Below are 25,573 nucleotides of genomic sequence, written 5' to 3'. Positions count from 1 at the left end.
AGGGAGGTGCTGAGCCTGTTGCAGAACACCCATTTAGTTGGAAAGTTCCCAATTTATCTAGGTGCATAAGGAATACCCCTGTCCCAGCCCTGTCCTCACTGGCCTGAGCTCCCACTGCAGGTCAGAGTGGCTCAGGGTCCTTCCTCCTTCTTTCATTTGCACTTAACCAGCAGCAGCTCTTCTGTTCCTGGCACTGGAACCTCTCTTACAAAGCTACTGCTGGCTTTCCTACTCCACATCTCTTTTCAAACTTAAATGGGACATTTAGTCGATGAAATTTTTAAAAAATACTCCAGATTTTGGCTTTGTGGGGTTTTTTTGTTAGATTTTTTTTTTCTTTTACAATTATGAAAATGTACTTTGACTCATGGGTCAACATTTTGCACCAGAGATGAAGGGCCTAGACACTGGCAGAGTCTTGCTGCTCAGCCAAGGTCATGTTTTCCTAATGCCCTGCCAGAGGCTCTGTTTGTTCTGACCTTAAATGTTAGATAAGGGAATGGCTCCCTTTCGATTCTACCACAGAAATTCTCCACTTTGAAAGAAATGCAGCTGGTTTTTAGTGAGAATTACTTTTTCAATGCAAAGCAATAGCTGCTTTTATTTTTAATGCAATCAAACAAAAAGCCAATGAAAAATTCAGTGACATCAAACTACTAATAATATCAAAAGTTAAAGCAGGCTTTGGAGGGAGGAGAAGGAAGGCTATGTTTGGGTGACTTCTTAAGGCTTCAAACTTATCTCCCTCTTGTTTTTTTTATCATCATTAAGAACACCTATGCCTCCTTGGATTAAAAGATTGCAACTACTGAAAATTTAAAGAATATTGTTTGTTTACTTATTATGACATTCAACACCAACAACACTAAAAACAGCTTCAAGGAAACATTGATTTTGAGGCCACAGTAGTGCTTTTTGCTGAAGGTCTCATCTTATTCACAAATTTTTCAGCACTTTTTCACCTACCCAAGTCATTTCCCCATAAAAGTTATTTCAATGTTGCAAAAAAATGCAAGATTGAAACAGCTCATGAAAATTTATTGCATGCTTATTTTCTCAATAGAGCTATTTACCCATAGCTTGTGCTTCACAGCAGTGGGTAAAAGGCAATGTTTTTGCAAATGAGAAATAGCAGGCAACACAAGCTTTTGCCTTCAAATAAATCCTTCAAAATAAACTTCCTTCAAATAAATATTGAGGCACATTATGCAAAAGAAGAAAGAATAATACCATCCTTGATGCAAGATTAACCATAAATTTAATCTAACATCATAACACTGCAGTGACACAATGGTCATCACTAAAGTCAGGATCTACCCTCAATCCTTGAGCAACGCTACCCTTGCTCTACATCCTTAAATGGAGGGGGAGGAGGGAATGCCATATATGCACTGTTTAAAAAACAAATGCTCAACAGCTATTTTCCTGTGAGAGTTATTTCCATGCCAACATTTCCATCTTCCCTGAAGATTAACTTTAATAAGTCAAAACCATAACGTGTTGTTTCAGATACTTATCTCCAGTCTTTACAATAGTTGTGCTTACATCTAACCATGCATACCACTGAAAATTAAGTAAGCTACTCAGCAAATGAGCCACACATCAAAATCCAAGGCTGACAACTCAACTTTTTTATTCTGAACTTACGTATTCTGCAAAAATATCATACTATGCAAAATATCTCCAATTACTTGGGTGCGGGTGAACTGGTTTAAATATTAAACTCCAAAGGATCTCCTCATCTTCCTCAAAGCTCTTTCTTCAGCATGTTTTTCCTAAAGATCTCTCAAATAAATTACAATGCACAGGCATCTATCCAGAGGCATAACTGTGCAGGCTGTATATGAGGAGGCTCTGAGACTGAAGCATATTACCTGAAAAGGAAAAAAAGCACACTGAAGGCTTTTTGCACACCTCCTTCTACTTCAAAGCAACATTAGAGATCAGAGAAGTATAGGCTATCCCATGGCAAGCTGAAGTGAGCAGAACTTCTTGCTGATTAAGTGCCACTGTGAGCAAGAGGCAGATTTTCCATTTATATTAACATACCTGAATATCCCGGAGCCCTTGACAGCATAATTTTGTGTAATTATTTTCTGCTTACTATTCTTCTAGATTGCAAATGTGTTTATCTTTTATAAAATGACGTCAATGTTAAACAGCTCACTTTTGTTGTTTTACTTCTTAAGCTAGTTGGGTCTTATTATGAAAGATGGGGCAGTGTCTTTTCTTTCACTTGTGGTTTGGCAATGGTCCTCACTAGGGTAAAATCAGAAAACAGCTCAGAAAGAGGCAGAAGGAATGTACCAGCCAAAGTCTCACCTCTTCTCAGAATTTAACAGTGAAGTTGCATAACACACACATACCTGTTGCATTGTAATGGCAAAGAACTGTTACTAGGTAACCAGTGATTTCAGTTTCAGGATTGTTTGTTAAAAGCTTGCACACTTCAAATAAATGTATCTAAGAGGCCAGTTTTTAGGCAAATATTAATATTTTCTTGCTTAATCAGGTGGACACCCCAGAGACAAACACCAAAGAAAATTTCCACACCAATCTCCTCTTTTAGTCAGAGCCTTCCACCCCAGTGGTACTGAGGAAGAGCTTCCACAAGCTCCTACAATCACCATGTCACAGCTGTGACAAGAAGGGATCAAATTTGAGCTTGGAACACAAAAACTCACATAGCATTTTCTAACAAGCTATGACTCAAGGAAGATGAGAATCACAAATTTAAATTTTTCTTCATTCTTCCACCAGAAGAAAAAACCCACCCAAACCCGAAGTAAACAAAGAAAAAACTAGATTCAAGTTCTCTCCACCCTCAGAGAGCATACTTCACATCCATATTCCAGAATATACTTCATTAGGGCTTGTCAAGCACTCCCAGTACCTTGGATAGAAAGTGATAGCAAAGTCCAAAAGATCAGACTTATTTACTTATGTACAACTTAAACACAAAAATGTTCACAAATCTGATAAAGAGCACACAGCAGCCACCCCTCCCAAAACAAACAAGCATAAAAAGGTTGTGGAATACAGCAGTGTTCTCAGGCTGAACTGCTGGGAACTTGTGAAAGATCCCAAATGAACCAACCAGTAAGGTAAATCAAACAAGCCTGGTAACCAATAAGGTAAACCAAACAATCCTGGTAACAATCCAGACAACTGCTGCTGTACAGGTTAGAAACAGACCAGTCACATTCCCTATTGCTTTCAGATGCACTTGCTAAAAATATTTGTGATGGCCTCACTCTTCCACTACCTTGACTTGTTAAGCAACAGGGGCCACCGATCACAAACAAAGCCCAAGTGTGTACCTGCCTTCCTTATCTCCTACTGAAATAGGCAGATATTATTGGCAAAGGCAGCCACAGGCCTCAGTTTTGCACAGCTGTTGTTAAATCTGCAATACACTGAGCTAGAATGCACGAATCAAAATATGCATTAACAGCATTAGTAACACTAACTAGGAAGCTGGGATACCAAAGTGAGCTAATGCTATTCTGAAAAGATGGCAGCCTAATAGCAATAGAAGAGACAATCACTGGTGGGTAAGTTGTTGGAAAATCAATGATGCAATCCATGTGACATTCACCAGTGTCTCCTATAGTGCTTGGGCAATACACTACCTACTGCAGTGAGGATTCAATACATTTGGCCTTCCACCTCTTCCCATGCAATGAAACATAACCCTGACACCCCCACTGTCACTCCTTCACAGCAGGACACCATACCCATTCAATGCCCTTCCACAGACATCGATATATAGGATGACACCCTTATAGTCCATATGGCTCTATGCAAGCACTTTGTATGATTTTCTGGAAGACAGACTCACAGCTCACACAAATCTGGGTAGACAAGGAGCCCTTCTCCCTCTCCCAAGTTTCACACACCAGCTACACGTTTGTACTGCTTCAGCACAGAGGGTTTCCATGGCAGGCACAGCATGGCCAGCCTTGTGGCCCCAAAGAGAACATGGAGCAGAGCACCTGCAGGAGATGGGCAGGAGCAAGTTCACTCACCCAGGAAGGGACCCAAGTGTGATTATTGCAGGCAGCTCATTCCCTTCCTTGAGAGGGAAAGACAGATTCTTTCAGTTTGGCATATGTACTAAATCACAGAACCTGAAGGGTGCCACTCCTCTGATTAAACCCAGTAACAGAAACCATGCACTGCAATTTGTCCTCAGCTTGAACAGCAACATCAGCCTGTGCACCCCACAGCAATCACAAACAGAGTGCTATCCATGCTGGTACTAACCAATACTGGATGTATCAGCTTTCCTGAAGCTGACAAAAAATGCTCAAAGCCAGCAAAACTCTGCCCTGAGGGAGGGAAGAACAGAAAAATAAAGGTGCAACCTGGAGAATGCCATTGTAAAGGGATCTGGCAATCTGTGCCAAAAATACCAAGGTGCTAAAAAGTACAGTATACACAGCCTAAAAATAGATCAAGGAGATGGAAAAGGAGCCAGAATTGTGTGAATTATTTTAACTGAAAAACTCAAAGACAATTCTGTATCATGCTTATGCCTTAATGGAGTTTGAAGAAAATGCCTCATTTTTGAAGGGCTGACTGCATCTCTAACTGATCGAGACTTAGTCCTTGCAACAACAAAGAGATTAATTAGAGCCAGCCTGTGAAACCTATCTTCCCCTGGGGTGAAGAGTCAAGAGCACAATAACAACCACTTGTTCCGACCACTGACAGGACAGTCAGATCCTTGAAAGGTTAAAGATATTATGTGAGACTGGTCCTTCAAATAGAAATGATGCACCGTGACCACTTCTTTAAGACATTCAAACCATATTTCTGTTTCTCTGCAGTCATCAACATGGAACCCCATGACTGCAATAGTGCCAAAGAGACTTTTCCCACACCTACCTGCAGAAGAGCCTGCACTTTATCAAGGCAACAACAGTCTGGGCAGCAATTTCAGTTACTATTTTATTGTGTTCGAGTAAGCAGCAACTCTGCTGCTTCTGCTGAAACAGCACCACCACAGTGCTGAAATGGCATGGTCAATTTTTTATTTACTGCTTCGTAGATTACAGAAAGATTGATATTCAGGCCATTCAAATATTACTAGGGGAGATATGGACTGCTTAATTTTGAGAACTGAACGAATAGTAAAACTAAAAATAAGAATTTGATGACCCAGTGAAAGGGCTGTGTACACACCTCCCCGCAGAGGGTCTGTGCCCTGCCATTTCAGAAGCCTGACTGCAGCTGTCCCTGCCATAGCGGGAGCACATGCCAGCACAGGTACTGGCTGACAGCTGGTGCTGCAGGGAGTTGTGCACCGGCACCCTGGAAACACCCAGCCCTTTTTCTCCGAAAACTAAACCTGCCGCCCGTGCTGCGGCACGCTGGGTGTGCGAGCTGCCAGCTGGAGGTGGCTGCGCGCAGGGGCCGCGCTCCCGCACCGCAGCCCCCGGAGGGATGAGGGATCGGCATCGCCCGGAGCCCCAGGGCTGGCCGGGGTCCCTCTACACCTGGGAGCCGCTCCTATCCCGCACGGAGAGCGCTGCGTGGATTTCGGGGCGCTACATCGAACCCCCATCTCCGCCCGGATCTCCCACCCCGGAGATCCGCTATAGCCCCACTTGTTGCACGGCCGGGTATCCCACTCCCGAGCGGGCACCCCCGCTCCCAGGCGGGTCCGAGTCCCGGCTCCCCCGTGGCGGACAGCCCGGCAGAAGCGCCGGGCGTGCCCCGGCTGCACACGTACCTCTGCAGGGGCATCACCTCGCACGCCATGCTGGCCATGGAGCCGCTGCCCGCCCGGCCGCCCGCCGCGCCTCTCGCCGCGCCCGCAGCGCCGCCAGCGCTTGGCCGCGGGGAGCGCCCGGCCCCGGGGAGGGGCGAGGGGCGGCCGGGCCCGGGTTGGCGGCTGGCGAGGGCCCGCCCCAGCGCCCGGAGCCCCGGCCCGGCCCCCGGCTGCGACACCCGCCGCGTCCCCGGTCCCTGCTAGCCCCACGGGGCTCGGCCGGCACAGGTTAACCAAAAGAGCCTTCTGATGTCCGCTTGGTTCTGGGCCTGCAGAAGATGCCGCAAGCTCAGGGCTAATGGCTCCTTTCAACAGAAAGACTGCACAAAGTCTTCTGTATTCCCTTCAGTGACCCACCGCCCTTCTTTCTCCCTAAACTCGCCCAGAGTGCAATGCAGTCTCTCCCGAGCTCCGCTCCGGGAAGGGCAGGCGCGGTGCCCCGGGCACCCAGAGCCCCGCAAAGCTCCACGACACTCTAGCGGGGCTGCTCTGGCTCTGCCCTCACACACCTTCACCGTGGATCGGTGTCTAACAGGGCTGGCAAAACCTCTGAACCTGACCCCTTCGTGCTGCGGTACATACTACCGCGGTTTGAAAGGTTTGTGCTGTAGCTGGCCACCCAGCTCTGACCCGCTGCAAAGAGAACTCTTCTTCCCTTAATATTCCCGAACTCATGTTCACAGTGGACTATTCTCAAGCACTCCTGCTTCTACATCTGTGGCTGCTGACCAAATACTGCTCTGGAACAACAAATCACAGCATTCCATTGGGCAGAATTTTGGGGCTGGGAAGAGCGGTAGCAAAAGCACCGCGCACAAAGGGTGTGTTACTTACCGGGACACAGCAGCCTCCAAAATGAACAGCACAAAATCACTGAGGTCTTGCACTTAAACATTTAATAGTTACTGAATGAGCATACCCAGAGTTTTACTCTTCACATTTGCAGCTCCTCTGCCCAGAAGGCCTAAGGAATTGCTCTCCATTTCCCCCAACATTGGACAGAAATGCTGCTGCTGCTGCCCTGTCTGTGAACAATGTTATCACACTATATACTTTGTGTGATGGGGAAAGGGATGATCCTAATCTGATAAAGGGGACTAAGAGTGTCCTTTCAACACTTTAGGTGGTACAAACATAATGGCACATATCAATCTTCAAAAAGTCAAGTCAATATTGGAAGTACTGCCCCGTTCAACCCTAGAGGGGATTAGTGCTGGCTTGGGAGAAAGCTGAGGCAGGAGCTTAGTACCTGTATGTTTAACACTTCTATAGAGATGTAGGTCATGCCAACTAAACATGAGCCACATCAGCTTTCCAGAGAAGCAGCCAACACTCCCAGGTTAGCAGAGGGTATCAGACATTTCTCAGGGATGCCAAACACATCCTGGCCCTTGCCAGCAGGGGCATTTTCTGTCAAAATCAAGAGCAGTGGGCATGCAGCCTCAGAAAGCAGTGGCATGGAGTAGAGACATGGGGGTCAATTGAGACGTGGCTTTGCTTCAGTACCCTGAGCTGTTTAATATCTGCTCCTGTCAGCTGGCTGACTGGAAGAAGTGCTTTAGTAATGCTTCTGCCCACTGCCTCAGCACAAGCCTGTTCTGCTGTGACAGTCACGCCAGGCACAGCACAGGGCCCCTTTTTAGGAAAGTCAGCAATGCTGATAAAGCACTCTGCCATCATGGATCTGGGCTGCTCTTACCCATCGCAATTAAATAAGTATCTTGAGGACTTCCTGGTAAATTAAATGAACCATATGTGCTCATAAGCAATTAAAATTATGAGTGAAAGATTTTATCCTGATAAATAAAACTACTTCAGTATAAAACAAAAGCATCTTGTACTATTTCAACAGTTTGACAATAAATCAAATTGACTTTTCCTGGCCAGTCTTTTTTTTATACACACACAATTATTCATAGTTTATTACACTTCTATAAACTGAGTGTTACCATTGGGATGCCATTAAAAAAACTTAATTTTCCACATTTAACTAAGGATCCATCTACATGGGCAAGGAGTCAGGGATCTTCAGAGCAGCTTGCTGAATAAACAGAAGTGGAATAACTTAAATAGCTGCTGTACTATTAATTTATACACTAGCTATTCTGTCATAACTTCCCTGGGACTTACTTGTATAAATAAGCTTAAAAGTACTAAGCTCCTTGACAAAGAATTCACTAACAAAAAGAGATCCTATAATAACCAGAAAGATTAATTTATGGATTAGCATCAGCGAGGAAGGTTAGCTTGTGGCATCATGCTAAAATTAACCAGATGCCAAGAGTAAAATTGCAGGGCTCCTTGTGCCCTCAACACTCAGATCCACCTTTTGTTTCTGTTCTCTTCTTTTGCAGTCCCCTCAATGGGTATCAGCTTTCTCCTTGCATCCTCTTATGTCTCTTTCAACATTCCCAAAGCCATCACAGCTAAGAAGGGGTACAGGAGCTCATGTTTCCCTACACCTATTGGCACACAACTTCAGCAACTGTTGAAAGGTGACCAAAGCTGAAAAAATGCTAGCTGGTTGCTAGCACTGCTGGTTTCCCAAAGGTTTATTTACTTTGAGAACAGCTGCAGACACTGCAACAAAAGATTTTAACATGGAGAAATGTCAGAGTGAAATTTTTAAAACTCCTTTTGAGGACTGTGGCCAACCATTGGTAAAAGTGGTAGTACAGGATGCATGCCACCTTAGGTCAGTTCACACTGTCTCAAAGGGCCCTTTGAATCCCTCAGCTGCTAAACAAGAACACAAATCTTAATTCTTCACCTCCCCTGTTCATGTGTAGGGACCACAAGTGATTTATTTGTGGCACAAAGCAGGCAGACAAAAGCTGCCAGAAAGCTGCAGTCTTATCTCCAAACAATTCCACTTCCTTCACACAGATGTTGACGGTAAAACCAACTTGCTATTTGTCAGAGGCAGGAATTCCTACCTTCCCCTTGCCCTCTTATGCCTTTTTTTAACTTGCATAAACTCAGGCTGGGCTAGCACACATAAAACCTGGGATTATACAACATTTTGGTTTGGATTTGCTTGTACTTGTTGCATTTGTTCTCCCATGTTAAACAAAGAAGACAAAATCTCTTCTGCAAGTTCATATAGTTCTTGCATTTATATTACTCAGAAAGACCAAACTCATCTGTTGGCACCAACAATGCTCCACAGAAGCCCTTTATGGCACCACCAACTACAGAAAGAGAGGATGAGGAAAAACCCTCTCTCAGGACAGGCACAACATCCTCTCCACTGACTGTATGCTCCCTAGTGCATTGAGAACATTTCAGGAAAATAGACAGCAAATAACAATAAAAATTATAAAGTCCCTTGAAATACCAACACATACCACCACACTTCAGCACCTACACCAAGGCAACACCTGTGTTCAAACTATTTGATTTGTAAATTTCTTACTGAGTTTCAACAAAGGGAGAAAAACACTGGCTGGAACTAAATATGAACAATCACTTTTCTCCATCAAAGTTGAAAGAACAACTGCACGTTTGGGAAGGAAGTCTCCTGTCAATCATCATTACAGAAGTGCTTTCTCCTCTTTCTTTCCCTTTCATACTTTGCTGCACACCAAGTAATTTTCTCAGCACATAAAGCAACAAGAGAAGAGGATCTGTGAGCAGCACCAGAGGATACAAGATATGTGATCTAAATAATGGATTTTATGAGGATATGGTTGTGTCTGCCTTCTAAAAAACAGTTATCCCTTGCTTCACTGCACAGTCATACATAAATCAGACACTATTCAAAAATTAAAAAAAAAAAAAAAAGAAAAGAAAGGCAATCTTTCCTGGTCTGACAAAATCTGAGGGCTTTTAGGATGCTACTCAATACCATCAATTTATTCCCACAATGCTTACTAAGTTACGCAATATTCTCCCTCTGACAGAAACATGAAACGCAAAGGAAATATACTGTCAGACTGAAAATTACAGAATGTACTTTTCAAAATACTACCAATACAAAATTAAAAATTCCATTATTTATGTACTCATACTTACATTAGCAGACACATTTTCCTCTTTAAGGTAGCTATGCATAAGAACATCTGCCATTATAAAGGATAAATACCCTGGAAAACCTCCTGCACGCCAGAAAACTTGTGTGCACATATGAAATAAGCAAGTCACACGTAAATAGAAACTGTGCTTGGAAACTGTGGCCTTCAAGTCCAAACAAAGCAGACAGACAATTAAAAAGGCCCCTCCAAAAGGGCACAAACAGGAAGAAAGACCAACTAACACGTTAAAAGCATAATTTAGTGAAAGGGGACTCCTCAGAAAGGTTTAAAAGTAGTAACAGTGACTTTGCAAAGCTGGTGCTCAGCCCTGTTTCACTTAAGGATGTTTCAATGATTTGTAACTAAACGTAAAATTTTATTGGTGGTTATTTTTCTATGCTGTGTGCAAGCCAGCATTAAAATTTTCAAAATCTGGGAACTATGTGCAAGATGGGGGTACAACATCGTACTTACAAGCCCAGTGAGGCTGAAGAAATTATCATCATCATCCTCAGAGACATCAACATGGGTATTACATCAAAAAGGTGTGTTGTGTCTGTATTTCCTGCTAGGTTTTAGTAGCTGCAAAAGACTTTGATCGGTTCAAGAATTCCCATTTCCAAGAAAATTGTGAAAAACTGAAGAGTGCTAAGAGAGAGCCCATGAAGGGCATGCAAAAACTAAACCCACACATTCAGCGCTTTTCAAAGAAAATCATTGATGCATGCAGGAAACATTAATACTTGACCTAGTATACTCACAAATTGATGAAGACTCAATGGTTGGAAGTCAAAGATTGGCAAAATATGGGTAGAAATTAAGACATTTTAAAATTGTGAGAATATTTAACTACTGATGTAATTCATCAATAATTATAGTGAATTTTTAATGTTACAAATTTCACTTGCCTCCATTTAGGAACACCAAGTCATATACGAATAGTCTAGATGGAATTTGCAGAATTTTCTTTCTTATTTTTGTAACTGATACTCCTCTTGTCCAAAAGAGGAGCAGGATGCTCTCAGCTGGCTTCATTTCACCCCTTTTAGTTTTTGCACTGCCATAGAAATACAAGCCTTGTTGGCGTATCTGTGGAGAATATACTGGTTTTTTGCACAATAGCTTTTCTGTTCCCTCCTGCAATTCAGAGGCCAAATTACCTTTTAAACATTTTAAGCTACTTAAAATCTGTTAAGGAGGAACCATGTTCCAGAACTGTTCTTTAAACTTGCAGGGACAAGAGAAAAGTACGGACCCAACCGAAAGCTTCTCAGAGCTTCAGGTTCTCAGCATTCCTGATCTCATCCAACAGATAAGCACATGTTTCCCATTGCAAGGGACACCTCATGCTCCCTGGAGACCTGGATTTGCTGCTGTGGCTTCCCTTCATTAAACAGCAGTGTCCTTTGCAAGCACTGCCACACCCGCTTGCCCGCTGCTTAAACTTGTTCCAGAGGACTCTCACCCCACGGGATAGCCCAGAAATTATTTCTTGGCCTTCATCCTGGAGAAGGGGGAGGATTGGGAGTAGGTTCCTGAAGGGTTTCCTGGGAAAGCAACAAGTGACGAATGGTTGTGCCAGCTAATATGCTGTGGGAACAGGGTAAAGCATGCTGAGTGACAAGGTCACTAGGTTTTTCATCTGCACCAGTTAGTGCAAGTGCAAGAGCATGGGAGAGCAAGCAAACAAGCAGCAGTCCAGTCTGGCAAAAGTTATTTTCAAAGCAGGCTTTCTCCAAAGCTTTGCTAATCTAATGAAATTCCTAAATTTTAGTGCCCAATTAAATTTCTCCCACTCTTCTAAACTGTTATTTCTTTAAAACACTAAATTGATTTTTCTACAAAAATGTTTGCACAAAAGCTTTTTAAAAATCCAGCTGTTTCAGACCAATGAAAATGTCATTGAAAATTATGAAGAATAAGCATTCATTTGTTAGCAAAAATGTTTTAAAATATTTAAGTGAGTCCCTGGTGCTTCCTCCATGATTTATATTACCTACCAAAAATATCACTGCTTTTACACTTTCCAATCTTCCAAAAACATCCTTCCACTCCTCTACAAAATTACTATCCTTGAAGTCCATATCTCTGCACCCATCATGTTCCCTGCTTCCTAAAGCACCTTCAAGTGACGTGCTTGTAGTCCACACAAAAAACAAGGATCTGGGAAGGGGCTGAGGAAAGCAGAGGTACAGGCCACACCATTCACGTTTGCTGCACGTGGCTTTTTACTCCAAAGATAAACTGCTGTCTGTGTTGGCAGAGGAGGCAGTCTGGCAGAGTCACCCTCCAGGAATAGCTCCTCTTCTCCAGCTGACAAAGTGACTGAAAGGAGTCCCCCTTTGTACCAGTGCCCCAGTGGCCGGCCTGGCTCCCAGGAGAGCTGGTGGGAAAAACATGACTCGGCAGGAGAGATGGACTCTGGCAGGAGAGATGGACTCTGGCTGGGAAGTACTAAAACAAGAGTGAGCTGGGTGAGAATAACTCCAGCTCTCTGCCTAGAGCTGCAAGATGCATCTGCCACAGAAGCAAGGGAGATCCTGCTAAGCAACTCTGACCAGATCCATTAAAACCTGGCTGCATTTGAGCAGAACACAGCCCTCTCAGGTCAGCCTTGGGGCTTCTTCCTGTGCCCAGCTGTGTGTACAAAAGAAACAACAAATGGTTGTTTATGCACAGCCAGATACAGAGATACAGAGGGCTTAATCAGCACAGCTCACTGCTGTGCCTCTCATTTGCAACATCAGCTTTGAGCCTAGCTGCTCTGTACGTGTCCAGGCTGTGCAAACACCCTTCTGTCCCACTGCAGGACACTCCTGTCAGGACTGGCACAAGTAGATACTGCAAGAAAACAAGTTCAGCATACAAGTTCATCATCAGGAACATTCAGAACAACGTGGGTAAGGTCTGTAAGTTTTCAACTTCCCAACCACCTCTCCGAGTCTTGGGAAAAGAACACATTTTTGTACTCAAGGAGCATAAATCCAGCAAAAGCTAACAAGATTTTAGAGGAAACTTTTTTTTTTTTTTTTTTGTGATGCTCAATAGCTGTTAGAACAGTGATCACTTGAATTTAATTTTTTTTTTTTTTCAATTTGATGCTTTCTGAAGTTTCAGGATGGGATTTTTTGAAGGAAACATCTACACATTTTATAAAATATGTTGTAGCGATTGTAGTGTTCCCAATAATTTTTCAGTGGCAAGAAAGTTCCTAACCATAATGCAGAACAATAAAACAGTTATTTTATTAGACATTAATCCCTTCCTATGTGACTCAAGCTTTCTGAATGTACAGAGCCTGAGATTGTGAAAGGACCTGAGGAATTGGTGGTGGAATCTTTTGTTTCCAGGAGTCCTGTCAAAGCCTTAACAACTAGAAGTAATTAACAACCAAGCAGTTTTTGGTTTTTCTTTGCAACTACCTAGTGGCCTCTCTTTGCAGGCATCCCTAGCACAAACACACTATTTCAGCAGGTGCATAATGAAAAGAAAGCTTTGGTACAGGAACAGAACTATCTTCACACTTCCTAACTGCAACCCTCTCTGGCCAGGAGGAAGGCACTGAGCCAATGTGAGAAGTGCAATTTGTAGATAAGCAGTCATCTTGGGATCATCCTCCTCACAACAGATAAAAGGAGAGGAAATCTCATGTGGCCACTGACCATGAAAGAGAAGGATTTTACAACGCTGAAACAGCTCAGAGCCAAACCGATGCAAGTAAAGTGACAGCAGCAGTAAGTGACAACTCTGCTATGCCACGATCAGCCTCTTCTTATTAGAGAGCCAGCTGACCACTTTGAATAAAAATATACATGTGTGTCATAGGAAGTCACAGCTGAAGGCAGCAGCCTACGCTGCAACGTGCTGAACACAACGTCCAAACGCGCAGCTCTCCCAGCTGAACCGGGAAATTGCAGCGGCAAACAAACCTGACTGAGAACCCAGTGACCTCTGCCTGCTGATCTTCCTGTGGGGACTGCCTGCAGGACACAGGCCCAGGTCCCCTCTGGGAAGGAATACCTCACAGCCTCAGGTGGTCAAAAACTGCTGGCTCTGCACAGCTAACGGAAAAAGAGCACTCTGTGCTGAGCCTCCCCTTCGGAACAATGGACCAGGCACTTCAGCAGACAGCCTAAGGAAGTTACAGGAGAGGGAACTACTTACTTATTCAAGTAAAAATAAGTCAAGTCACAGTGCAAAGGCTTTGTTTCTTCCCTACTTGCTTGAAACACAGGTCAGTGATGGGTGTCTTGGCTTATAAACACATGAATATTAAAAGCACAAAGATTTCCAAGGTTAGCCTACACTCCTTATGATTCACTGTGTGTTCTCCTAAAAAAGGTCACATATTATTTTGTTTAAAAATTACTTAAAAATCATACAGATGTTTGTCCTTTATTTCCTCGGCACATCTATTATGTGGCCCAGTTGGTATCAGAAAGCCATCAGCTTCATGAGATGTAGGGACTTCTTCCTCACAGCAAAAGCAGATAACAAAATAAGAAATCCTTCTAGCTGAGAGAGCAATGCCTGAGGTACAGAAAGGGAGTCATTTTTTTCCACCTTTGTTAGTCAATTACTGTGAATTTACTGTAGTCTCTGATTTCTAAGGTTGCTGGATGCTGTCCCAGGAAACAGGAAAAGCTAATTTGGCTTGGCTAATGGAACAAAAGAAGAAATTTTGTTTCCATATGCACATTATGACAATAAAAGTGCATGTGTGCCTTCCATCTCGAATAGTCACCAGATTTATATTGTTTTATATATGATTCTTCTTGCTTACAAGATGAACCTCCACTTCTGTGGCACAGGTAAGGGCATCAGACTCAAAATATTTCCCATCACACAAGCCATAATTTGTCACCATGTAAATCTTGCAAAGAGAGACAAAGATGAAATGGTTAGAATTATAAAGGAAAGTTAGAATAGTGTAATGGACAAAGCCTAATTTAAAGGAGTAACCGGTGTGGGGTGGAAGAGAAAGGTCAAATGATTGGAAAAGTACACTGAAATCCACCCAGGTGACTTGCATGGAAAAAAGCTACATAATTACATGGGTCTGTAACTGTTATTACATCTGGGCTATAGACAGGGGAGAACCCAGGAAGAGCTCAGGCCACACCCTGATTTTCCATTCACAGTCACCTGCCTTGGAGAGACACAGAAATCACATGTCTTTGTGACTGTGTTTTTAGAAAACGAAATGCTTTTCTTAACAGCTCATTATGTAAGGCAGCTCCTGCTGCCAGCATCCCACAATGCAAGAAAGAAGGGAATTGATTGCATAGGAGGGTGGAGACAAATGTACTTGCAAAGTTAAATGAGTCAGCTTGGAAAAACTAACTCAACACAACCTAAAGAGAGAAAGTGGCAAAAAGCAACAACACTTTACATAAAACATTCTCTCTGAGAGCTCAGAACAGGGCCTGCCAGAGGCTGCTACATGCTGAATGATGCAGAAGGCAACTGTGCTTACCACCTCCCTACCAACATTCCAGACCTTTACCCCTTTCTTGAATCATTTTCTCGAAGAATCGGGGCAGCCCTGCCTGCTGCCTGGCTGCAATCCCTTATGTAAACCAGGCAGCACGGCTCCTCAGTGGTAAGGCAAATTATTACTTTTGATGGGGACTGAATGTACTGGCATGACAGACTTCAAAAACAAAAAACCCCAAACCTAAACAAAAACAGTCAGCTAAGCAAACAACACTAGCCCCCCTGTTTGATTTGTTCTGGCAAGAACAGACCAATTCTTATCACATGCCAGAGAATAATGATAAGTTTTGGCTTGCCTTGGCTTTAAACCTCAGCTGCTAAGAGGAAAGCCAATAAATAGGGAAAGTGTTTACAGTAAGCACAAACTTCTCAGCGTACAAATAGATGTACGTTTTCATACCTCAATAACTAGCAGTGAAAATATACAGTGTCATTAAGAAGGAGGCACAGCAGGGTACATTAACCAACCCTTTATTTTAGGGATGCTACCACGCTACTAGGCATGTGGTTCCTTTATTTTCAGGACACAGGCCAGATATAAGGATTTTTGTGAACAAAAGGTTGATGTGTAAACAAACCTTCTCTTTGAGAGCATGCACGTGTTAGAAAGCCAGCACAGCATTATCTGTGCTGGCAAATCTCAGTGCAGCTGTGATGGCAGTCACAAACAGGAATTTGTGATCTCTGGCACACAAAGACCTGGCTACAAAATACAGAAGGCTGGCTCGCTGAACAACTGCTGTGGCTGCTCTAAGCTGTGGCTCTGAGGAGCTGCACAGTGTTTTTCATAAAGTGTGTCTGCCATACATGGCACCCATTCCCCAGCACCCAACCATTTACTAGGCAAGGATGGGAACTCAGCTGCACTCTTTCCATGCACAGAGCCTAACAGCACCACAAACAGTAGGATGCTCTCCTACTGAGGGATCCCTCTTCAAAACAGTCCCAGGAGTGCAAAAAGATGCAGCTGCAGCAAGTGCTAGGATAGACATGTACAACAGCAAAGCATATTTCAGTGCCCTTTCCTGGACACAAGATCCAGCATAGTGTCAACCAAAGTCTGCAGACAGCTTGCACCTCTGAGCCAGTATCAGGAAAGACATTTATGCTCACCATCCTCAATCCCCTGCTTCACATTTTGACTGCAGGAAGCATTTTCCCTCCTTCCTGAAGGCTCTCTCTTCTCTTTGCTTACATACAAAGTTTAGCACAAAAGGCGAGAAAACTGCTTGCAAGAGGCCCTCCTACCTTGTATCCATGTAAGTCTTAATATATCTAACCCTCAAGTAAAAGCCATTTGAGTCTATTATTTGAAGCAGTTATTTGAAGTTGTAGTACCTCTAAACATATTCAAAATCATGCCAATTCCTACTGCAGTTATCTATGAACCAGAGCTTTGACTTCTTCCTTCTAGACAGAGAAAGAAAGAGGGACCAAACAGGGACTCAGCTTCACAGAGCTGCAGGACCACTCCAGACCCCTCTCACTGAAGGTCTGGGGTAAGGCCCCAGGGGGGCCCATTCCCTCCAGCCCACTCTCCATTCCAAAGGTTGTTGCCTTCCCCAGCTCCTGAGTCTGCAGTGTGTGTCTTGTGGCTCTCATCCTGGTAAAGACAAAGGATGTGTGTGGTTCCCAGGCTCCAGAGGTTTGGCCCTGAAGTTCTGCACAGGAACTCTTGCAAAAAAATGAGATGAGACTCACAGAAGTAAGCAACAGGTTGCATACTGCCTAAAGACTTTTAATCATTTTTTCAGAGGACGAGTCTCTTCTGCCCCTTCTCTATTTCCTTCCTTTGTCTCTTTCTCCACTGTTTTTGAATTTACTCAAGAGCTGCATACTGGTGTTCTTTTCTGCTTCTGCATAATTAGCAGTTTGCCCTTGGCATACAGCTATAATAATGAGGCAATTTTCAAAACAACACATGCATTATGTGCTAGTGGGGACTGCAGGTATATGGAGTTAATCCAGCTATTTTTTTTCAGAAAAAGAGAACATAACTTATAACATTTTCTTAAGATAACTGTTGTGAACAGAAGGTGATACAGATTTTATGCTCTGCAATGTTATGACTGCAACTGATGTATTGCATATTTCAGATGACAGCAGCACCTTCAAAAAACTCCTGCAATGAGGAATATCATACCTGTAAGGAGGCATAACATGACTTTCAGTATTTTTAAAAAATGGTAAGTCATTATAGAAGACATGGTCACAAATGTAGTTGCTAATGAATATGTGGATCTTCATTTTAAGGTCAACTGTATAAAGACATATATTAAGAGGCATATTAAATAGTATTAAAAATCACTAATCAACCAGAAGTCTCTTATTTTCTCACTGAAGGCTCTAGTGTCAAATGAAACGGATGGAAAATTTACTGAAGATTGCAATCCTTGCTGGAGGGAGCCTTAGGGGCTTAGTGTGTGTGGTTATTTCTTCACTGTTACACCTTTAAAGCTGCTAAAAGTGGAATTCTGTATCTACTCTTCTATGTAGCCCTTTATCCTCTTCTAATCCACCCATATCATGGTATCTGAGCATGGAAAGGGAACAAACCACAGGCGTTTTCATGAAACAGCAAATGATTATCACTGCCAAAAACAACCTTTATTCTTTTCTAGCAAAGATCATATCATAGTTGAGCAGATACAGTCATTTCACTAAAACTTATCTGGTAATTACACATAATTAATGATAAGATTTGTTTTAGAACTGTTGGTACCTTGTGACACAAAACCCCCCAACAAGAATAGCAGTGTGTTTGCAAAGCACTTTGTAATCTAGGTCAGATGCCAGAGTCCTCCTGCTGAAAAAGGTGAAAACTCCTAATAATAGCCTTGCACTGAAGTAACACCAGGTAATACTTCATTGTGGGCTTAAATTACATGGCAGTGGCACAGTGCTGCCAAAAGCAGGTTTAAAACCACTCCTGCTACATCAGAGCTCTGCATCGATGCCAGGGAATCAAGGTTTGTGCCCATTGCACAGACAGGTGTCCCCCAAGCATGTCAGGTCTGCTGAATACCTCTCTCTGCTCTTCCCCTGGTCCACAGGCTTCTCTCCATCCCATCCTGCCCTACAACCTGCCAGCCTGAAGCTGCAGAGAAAGCAGCAAACACTGCCTACTCCTCCTTCAGCAGCAGCAGTAGATCACGGACAAAAAGGTACCAGAAGCACAGATATTCAATGCAATTAGGTAAATATGTACAGAAGTGTGACAGGACAGGAAACTAGGACATTCTTGAACAAAATGGGATTACAAGAGAATTAATTTCTACAATTAATTAATTTCCCAGATAAAATCAGAGATGCAGACATCTTTCAACCCAAGGCCCGAGCATGAAGATCAGCCTTCTGCCTAGTTACAAATACATTTCATTTGGTGCTTAATTTCTTGTGCCAGCACTGGCCCAACTGTCCCACACTTCAGCAGTACTCTTCTAAGCAATTGCACATTGACAGGAAAGCAGGATTCCCTACAGCAAATAATTACATTGCCTGGGGACTGTTCTGCTGAAAGAAAGGCAGTTTGTTGGGGTACCTCATGAAATACATCAGTCACACACACCTTCCCAGACACGAGACCTGGCAGTTCTTTATTTTAACCCTTGTGCACTTCATTTCCCTTTACACCTGGGAGCACAGCAGACTACAGGCACACTCCCTGCCAGCCTCCAGCATATCAACACCAGAGGCTGGAACTTCTGCCACAGCCCCACCTGCCTGGTCCAGTATAGCTGCTACAACTGTATTGCCTTCTCCAGTTTGCCAGGTGACCTGCTCTGATCATTGATTTCTAAATCATCTCAGTGAAAAGCAGCTGGATTGATGAAGCCATGTAAACAAACTTGATGCGTTCTGGCTGCAGGAATTTTTGGGGAAGCTTGAGGAGAGTGAAACACTCAGTTAAAGAGCATGTGTGCTTGCCAAGGGCTAGAAACCAAATTCAACATCTATGCTTTACCACCTTTACTATGAACCAAAATCCAGTGCTAGTGCATAATTTCCTAACTTGTCTCGTAAACTGTCTGCTCTGGTGCTGAGAATAGCACACATCTCCTGCTTACACAGTGAAGTCACACAGTTACGTGTCTGGCAGCACTGCCTCTGCTTTGTGTTCCTGCTCGGTGTGCTGGGACACTGCAGTGTTCTGTTCCATGACATGTGAATAGCACTATTTCCCACATCAGGCCAATTCCATATTTCAGTAGCACACTGCAATTTCCCACAGTCACCTGAATCCCTCATGTGCTGCACTAGACACAAGAGGAGAGAGAATGGCAGACTCAATTCAATATCCTGAGAATAATGAAAAGATCCCAGTTCAGCCTGATGTGCAGGGAAGGACTTAACAAGAAAGAAAAATGCCCATTATCTGTTCACCTAACAGACAATCTGCCAGCAATCAAAACTCAAAATACTTTTTTAGATAGATACTTTTATAGATGCTTTAGATAGACTCTCATAGATAAATTCACAAAGATACTTGTATAGATACTCTACACATACTCTTCTACTCTTGTCTGAATGGAGTAGTACTATCAGTAGCACAATTTTTGCCAGAAACAGAAAACTCTACAAAAGCCTCTTCTTTTTTGGATTTAAGAGTGAGAATAAAGTCAGCCATCTGTTAAGACTTAAACTGGGCAGATCAAATATCCTTGATCATTCAAGAGACATATTTTGGTTTCATCTTGTGCTTGGGGTAATTTCTATTGCCTGACTGTAGATCAGACCTGTCCACTTGCACTACCTTCATCAAGCAGGCTACCTTCATAGGCTTGAAATTTTATGTTGGAGAGGAAAACTAAAGCACACAACTGGCTTTGGAGTGTGTAGATTCAACCAGAAAAGACACATTAATTTATCTTACACCCCAGTAGCCTGTTTAAGTGTTCAAAATACCCAGACCCAGAGATGCAGGGACGAAACAAGCAAAGAGAAAAACACAAAGACAAAAAAAAAAAAAGACAAACAAAAAACCAAAACAACAGCAACAACAAAAAAACCCACTAACCTGGAGAAAAACACATCATTGTTAACAAAGGAGGTTTCATCTGCTACATCCATCTCCTTCCCACATGAACCACTGTCTGGTAATGGGAGGCTGACTTGAGGCATTCCTTCTGACTGGCCTGGTTGTGGCAATAGGCACATTTGGCTGGATCGTTCCGTTGGGGTTTTGGTCATCTACAGAAGCAAGGAGAGAGAAAAATGAAATGTGAAAAGAAGAAAGGCCAAAATAGCCCTTTCACATAATCTGTAGCTGAAAGACATTCTGTACCGGTGTACAAACAGCAAAGGTGACAAGGTGAAAAACAGTATTACAAAATACATATAAATCAAACACTCAGCTTGATAAAGACTATTTAAAGAAAAATAAAGGTGTGTCTGTTGAAAGAGCAGTGGCAAGAAAAAAAAAGAAAAGAAAGTTAAGTAAAATAAATACTTATTTTCTGTACCACAGCAGACAGACTAAAAAAGTTTGCATTGAATTTGCTTCTTGACACTACTAGAGAAACTACTGCTAACAACAATTATTATAGTTCTTCTCAACTCCCTTCCCACTCTTTTTAATGACAATTGATACCAACACATGCTATAAGAATGCTGAGGGGAGAAGAGCAAGTTTGGAGGTCTGCCCCTCATTTTAACAGCAAACATTGAACCTAACCTTTGTGATTATGTTCAGTTTGCTCTTGAGTTCACTTCTGGTTGTAGCCTTTGCAAGACCCGACGGCTGGAGTTTTGCAACATTGTTACACATTGATTAAAATTGATTGAAAAGTATTTCTATTTTAGGTACAGTGACATAATCTTTCCCTTGGTTTTGAATTATGAGAATTTGCCAGTAACTGTTCCTTAACCACCTTCCCATACCAATCCTGACTTTATACTACTCCAACAGAGGTCTCTAATCAGACAGAAAAATATTAGTTTGTCTAGTCTCTCATTTTATAGAAGTCATACTCATGTGTTTGATCATTTTTGTTGCTTTTCTCTACACCTTTTCACCTACTATGAAGTCCTTTCTAAAATGTAGTCAGAACTGCATGTGGCATTATATATGAAGGCAGATTTAGTGGTGGCTTCTCATGAAAATCTAATTCCTAATTTGCTTTCATGATTGCTTAATTTGGAGCTCATCAGTGTACACATTTATATAATCTGTGGGGTTTTGTGGACATCGTTGGCACATAGTGATGGAAACTCAACTAATCAGTTTTTCACTCAATAAAGAGTAAATCAGAAGCCTTCTGAAAGTCCTTGTAGCCTTGTACCTTTTAGTTTTTCCTGCCTTCAATACTTTTTCTATTAGCAGTACATTAAGTATTTTCTAGGTTATTATGGAAACAGTTAAATAAGATTCCAATAAAGATCCTTAAGGTACTTCTCAGAAAACCTTTCTCCACCACTAAACCAATCATATCTTTTTACTGCTTTTCAGTTATTAATCCATAAAAAGTTTTTCCTTCTGATCACAATACAGATTTCTAAAGAATCTTTGCTTCTTTAGAACTGTTGACAACCCCATTAAAATATTTTGAAAATTCAAGTGCACTATACTGACTGTACCTGTGCACATACTCACAGGCTTTTTCATAACAATTTTTTCTCTGAAGAAATAATGTTGGTGCCTCCTAATGACTTTAATTATCCATTTGTTTCTCAGTTCTGCTGCCTGCTGTAATTGTTCCAAATCTTCTGGACAGTAAATCAGAACTTCTGAACTTCTCTTCATACCTGGCTTACCCTAAGATTTTTTTGTAAAATTTATTTTACTTCTGTTTCTAGTTCATCATTCTACTCACAGCTGCTTTCAAATGCTGTGTGCATGCTGTAAAGTTCCGTGGGACAAAAGGCTGCTTCTTACTGAGCTTTGTAGATAATAAAATGAAAAATAAAATATGTATCAGTGCAAAGGGAAATCTGAGAGAAATATTGAGAGGGCTTCCCAGTTTCAGCCTCTGGACTGCTTGCTTCGAGTAAGATGCTGACTTTGCTGACGTCAATGGGCATTTTGCCTGAAGTCAGGATCTCACCTTTGGACCACTGCTGGTTCCAGCAGCACTCTGTTAGCCCATCACCTGCAGCAGCCTCGGGCTGTTGGCACCATGGGAAGAGGGCACACAGCACATGGGCACAGGCAGTGCCTCTCAACTGCCACAAAACAGCAGCAGTGCAGTGATTTCAAAGGGGAAAACCATGTCTGTGGGGAGGAGGGCACACAGGGAGCTACACAATGGCAGTGCTACAGGAGAGAATCACAACAGGGGGCAGCAGGGCCTGGGGCCTGGAGGCACTGAAGAAGAGACCAGAACCCAACTGGCTACAACCTCCTTTCAAGTACACGTAGAGAACAATGTCACCCCTCAACCTCTTTTTCTCCAGGTTAAACAAGCCCAGCTCAACAACATAAGACCTGCTGCATACTGAGATGCCTGATGTGGTGTCTATCAGATCAGCATTTTGTCCCTGGCAAAATCTAACCACTAAACAAACACACCTCTATAAATCTTTGTAAATACAGACAAGGCTTCACTTTGGAAGATGACACCAATAAATCCAAGGACAAGCCTAGTGAGTAAGCTTTGGCTGAAGAAAAAACCATTTGATTTTTGTTTCCTGAAAGTTTTTTCTCTGGTGAAGCTTAACATCAAATTGCATTTGACAAAGATCAGACTCAGCCTCAAACAGGTAACTTGTGGGCTGTTAGAGCATAGCTACAGTCTGTGGCCACTGAAAGCATGGACTCTGCTGAAATCTGCTAGTCTGTAATTTAAATTACACCCTCATTCTCAGCCAAATACAAGCAAAATAGCATCAGATGCTACTGACAATCAAAGAGACAATAATAAAAACAAAATAAAAACAAAAGCACAGAACCAAAGAACAGAAAACTACAAGGAAATGGTACACCGCACATCCTGCATTTGGCTGTCCAGTTTTGTTGTCTCAAAGTTCAGATGCAAGGAACTGTGTTTGCAGTTGTAATAGAAACCAGTCAGTTTTATGACCAGTATAAACATGCACCCTGATGGGTGTTGAAGAAAGTGCAAGAAAACCTTTCACCTGGAGGCACAAGCTGACCAGCCAGGTGACATCATCCCAGACAATACCAACAAGATTCCTCATAACTGACTGGCTGCATCACAGGGATGTTTCATCTCCCTGTGAGGTGTCAGAAGCTCCTGGGTGCAAAGATCAAAGATAAATCTGACATATTCAAAAGATCTGATGTGGTATGGTGAGTAATCTTTCTCTGTTCTTGAAGAACAGGAGCTGCTCCAGATGAGTCTGGAGAGCTCTGTGCATATGAACCAACATGGTTTGAAGACAGATCCTTAGCAAAGGTCATCCTGCTCTTCTGAGTACCTCACTCATATTCTCAAGTAGGAAAACAAAAAAATTCCAGTATCTCAAGCTATGCATGAACATGTCCAAATAATTGGACAATTCATACCCATTTGAGTTAAGTAATTATGAAGTCTAAATGAAGATCTTTTGGAAGAAACTAGCTGTGAGTTTATACTTAAATGTCATCACTGAAAGGATAATAGAGATATAATTAGTATAAGGTAATCCTTAAAAAACCCACCAGGTATTTAAAACATACACAGCCCATTTTTTTTCTTTAAAGTTTTAAGAACATAGTACTCTTCCAGACAAGAGAAACTCCCTCAAAAATTTGCTTAATACACAAATGAAGTTCTTACAGTTGTCCACCAAACATAAAAGTCCATATGACTTTTTGAAAGGCTTCATACTTTGTCATCTTAGTGCTTTTTCAACTTAGAAGTTGTCTATATCAATACAATTATCCCGTGGAATAGAAAAAGGTACATTTCTTTGGAAAAATACAGGCATGGCTGAGCAATGCACGGAAATTTGGAATGCTGGTTTCTTTTTCACTCTAGTCTCAATTTGGCTAGCTATCAGCACAAAGCTTTAATGTCAATCTATCCACTCATCAGCATTACCTCTGCTTCATGAAGGGCTGAGAAAGGGAGAACATTAGCCAGTTGTAGTTCATTCCTGACAGCTAATCAACCTGACTCAACCAGTTCTGCCCAGTCAAATGACCAGGGAATGAGCCACCTGCCAAAGTCACCCACGCTTGGTATCGGCCCATTGAAACCTCTGGAACAAATATATTCCAGTCACTCCATTCATACACACAGTTTATAGCTCTCTGCCAAAGTTAATGGTAATGACAATGACAATTACACCAGGCCTTGTTTGGAGACAGATTTTGCCAGAGGGTTTAGGTCATCTTGAATTGCCCCAGAGAATCTGGTGGAAATTCCTGCTGAGACAGCAAATCCCTTCAAGTCATTCAGTGAACAGACTGAGTATTTATGCTGTACTTGTGGGTCTCCAAAATTTCATACTGCAGCCAGTTCTCACACAACACCAGCTCCACCACCATTTTATTGCAGTAAAGGACTTCTGGGATTAATCTGGACAGGATAAATTTCCTGCAGCTCTGAATACTAGATATACTTCAGGCCCAAATGGCTTTCAAAGGCAGGGATAAATCTACAGTGAGATTTTCCAGTTACATTCATCTCACACTTTTACATTATTCTCTTACTTTCTATTCCTATGGTCCCACTAAGGGTGTGATTACATTACTGGACACAGCACAGAATTTCTGTGTGTGAGGTAGTGCCAAAGTCATGGTTTGAATGCTGTGTGGACAAGGGGGGACAAAGAAGTCAGAGAGGCTGTGGGACAACATAATCCAAACAACCTGAATTATTCTGCCATTTTTTTCCATAACAGTAGAGCTGAAGGCAAGGGAAGAACTGCAAATAGTATCTGCTGGACCTTGCAAGGCTTTTGACACTGCCTCCACCACATCCCTCTCTCCAAATTGCAGAGACATAGATTTGATGGATGCACTGCTCAGTGGGTGAGGATTGGCTGCATCCAGAGAGGAGTGGTCAAGGGCTCAATGTCCCAGTCAAGACTGGTGACAACTGGTGTCCCTCAGTAAAGTTGTCTTTAGTAAGGCTGCTGTCTTACAATGGGCTTGTGCCCAAACGCTTCCCCAAAACATAGATTCTCTTCAGAAAGTAGTGAAACATAAAAATCTCACTAAAATCCACCTTGGTTCATCACTTCACCTACACCTAAGATACTGATTTTAAAACCACATAGAAATATTACAGTTGTGAAGTTTTTCTCAAATTAAAGATGCCTCATCATCTCAAATTACTGACACTGGGAGACAAAGATCAATAGCTCTGTAATTGTTCCAGGTTTAGTAGAGTCAACACATACT

The 25,573-nt window shown here is 42.4% G+C and overlaps 1 protein-coding gene across 11 annotated transcripts in view; it reads right to left on the bottom strand.

The window, feature by feature from the left end:
• The window catches only part of FAM13A (family with sequence similarity 13 member A), a 184,142-nt gene that overhangs the window by 49,833 nt on the left and 108,736 nt on the right, over nt 1-25,573 (bottom strand). For 10 of the 11 annotated variants that reach the window (XM_064711100.1, XM_064711094.1, XM_064711093.1 and 7 more), the window contains one exon: nt 20,303-20,475. In XM_064711100.1, the coding sequence (XP_064567170.1) occupies nt 20,303-20,475 (173 nt within the window). Of the gene's footprint in view, nt 1-5,737; nt 5,846-20,302; nt 20,476-25,573 lie in introns of those variants that run through there. The other variant, XM_064711104.1, reaches the window with a different exon arrangement.

Source organism: Zonotrichia leucophrys, chromosome 4 (assembly GCF_028769735.1).
Source record: "Zonotrichia leucophrys gambelii isolate GWCS_2022_RI chromosome 4, RI_Zleu_2.0, whole genome shotgun sequence".
In the NCBI taxonomy this organism is placed as follows: domain Eukaryota; kingdom Metazoa; phylum Chordata; class Aves; order Passeriformes; family Passerellidae; genus Zonotrichia; species Zonotrichia leucophrys.
This window is presented reverse-complemented; position numbering and strand designations above follow the sequence as displayed.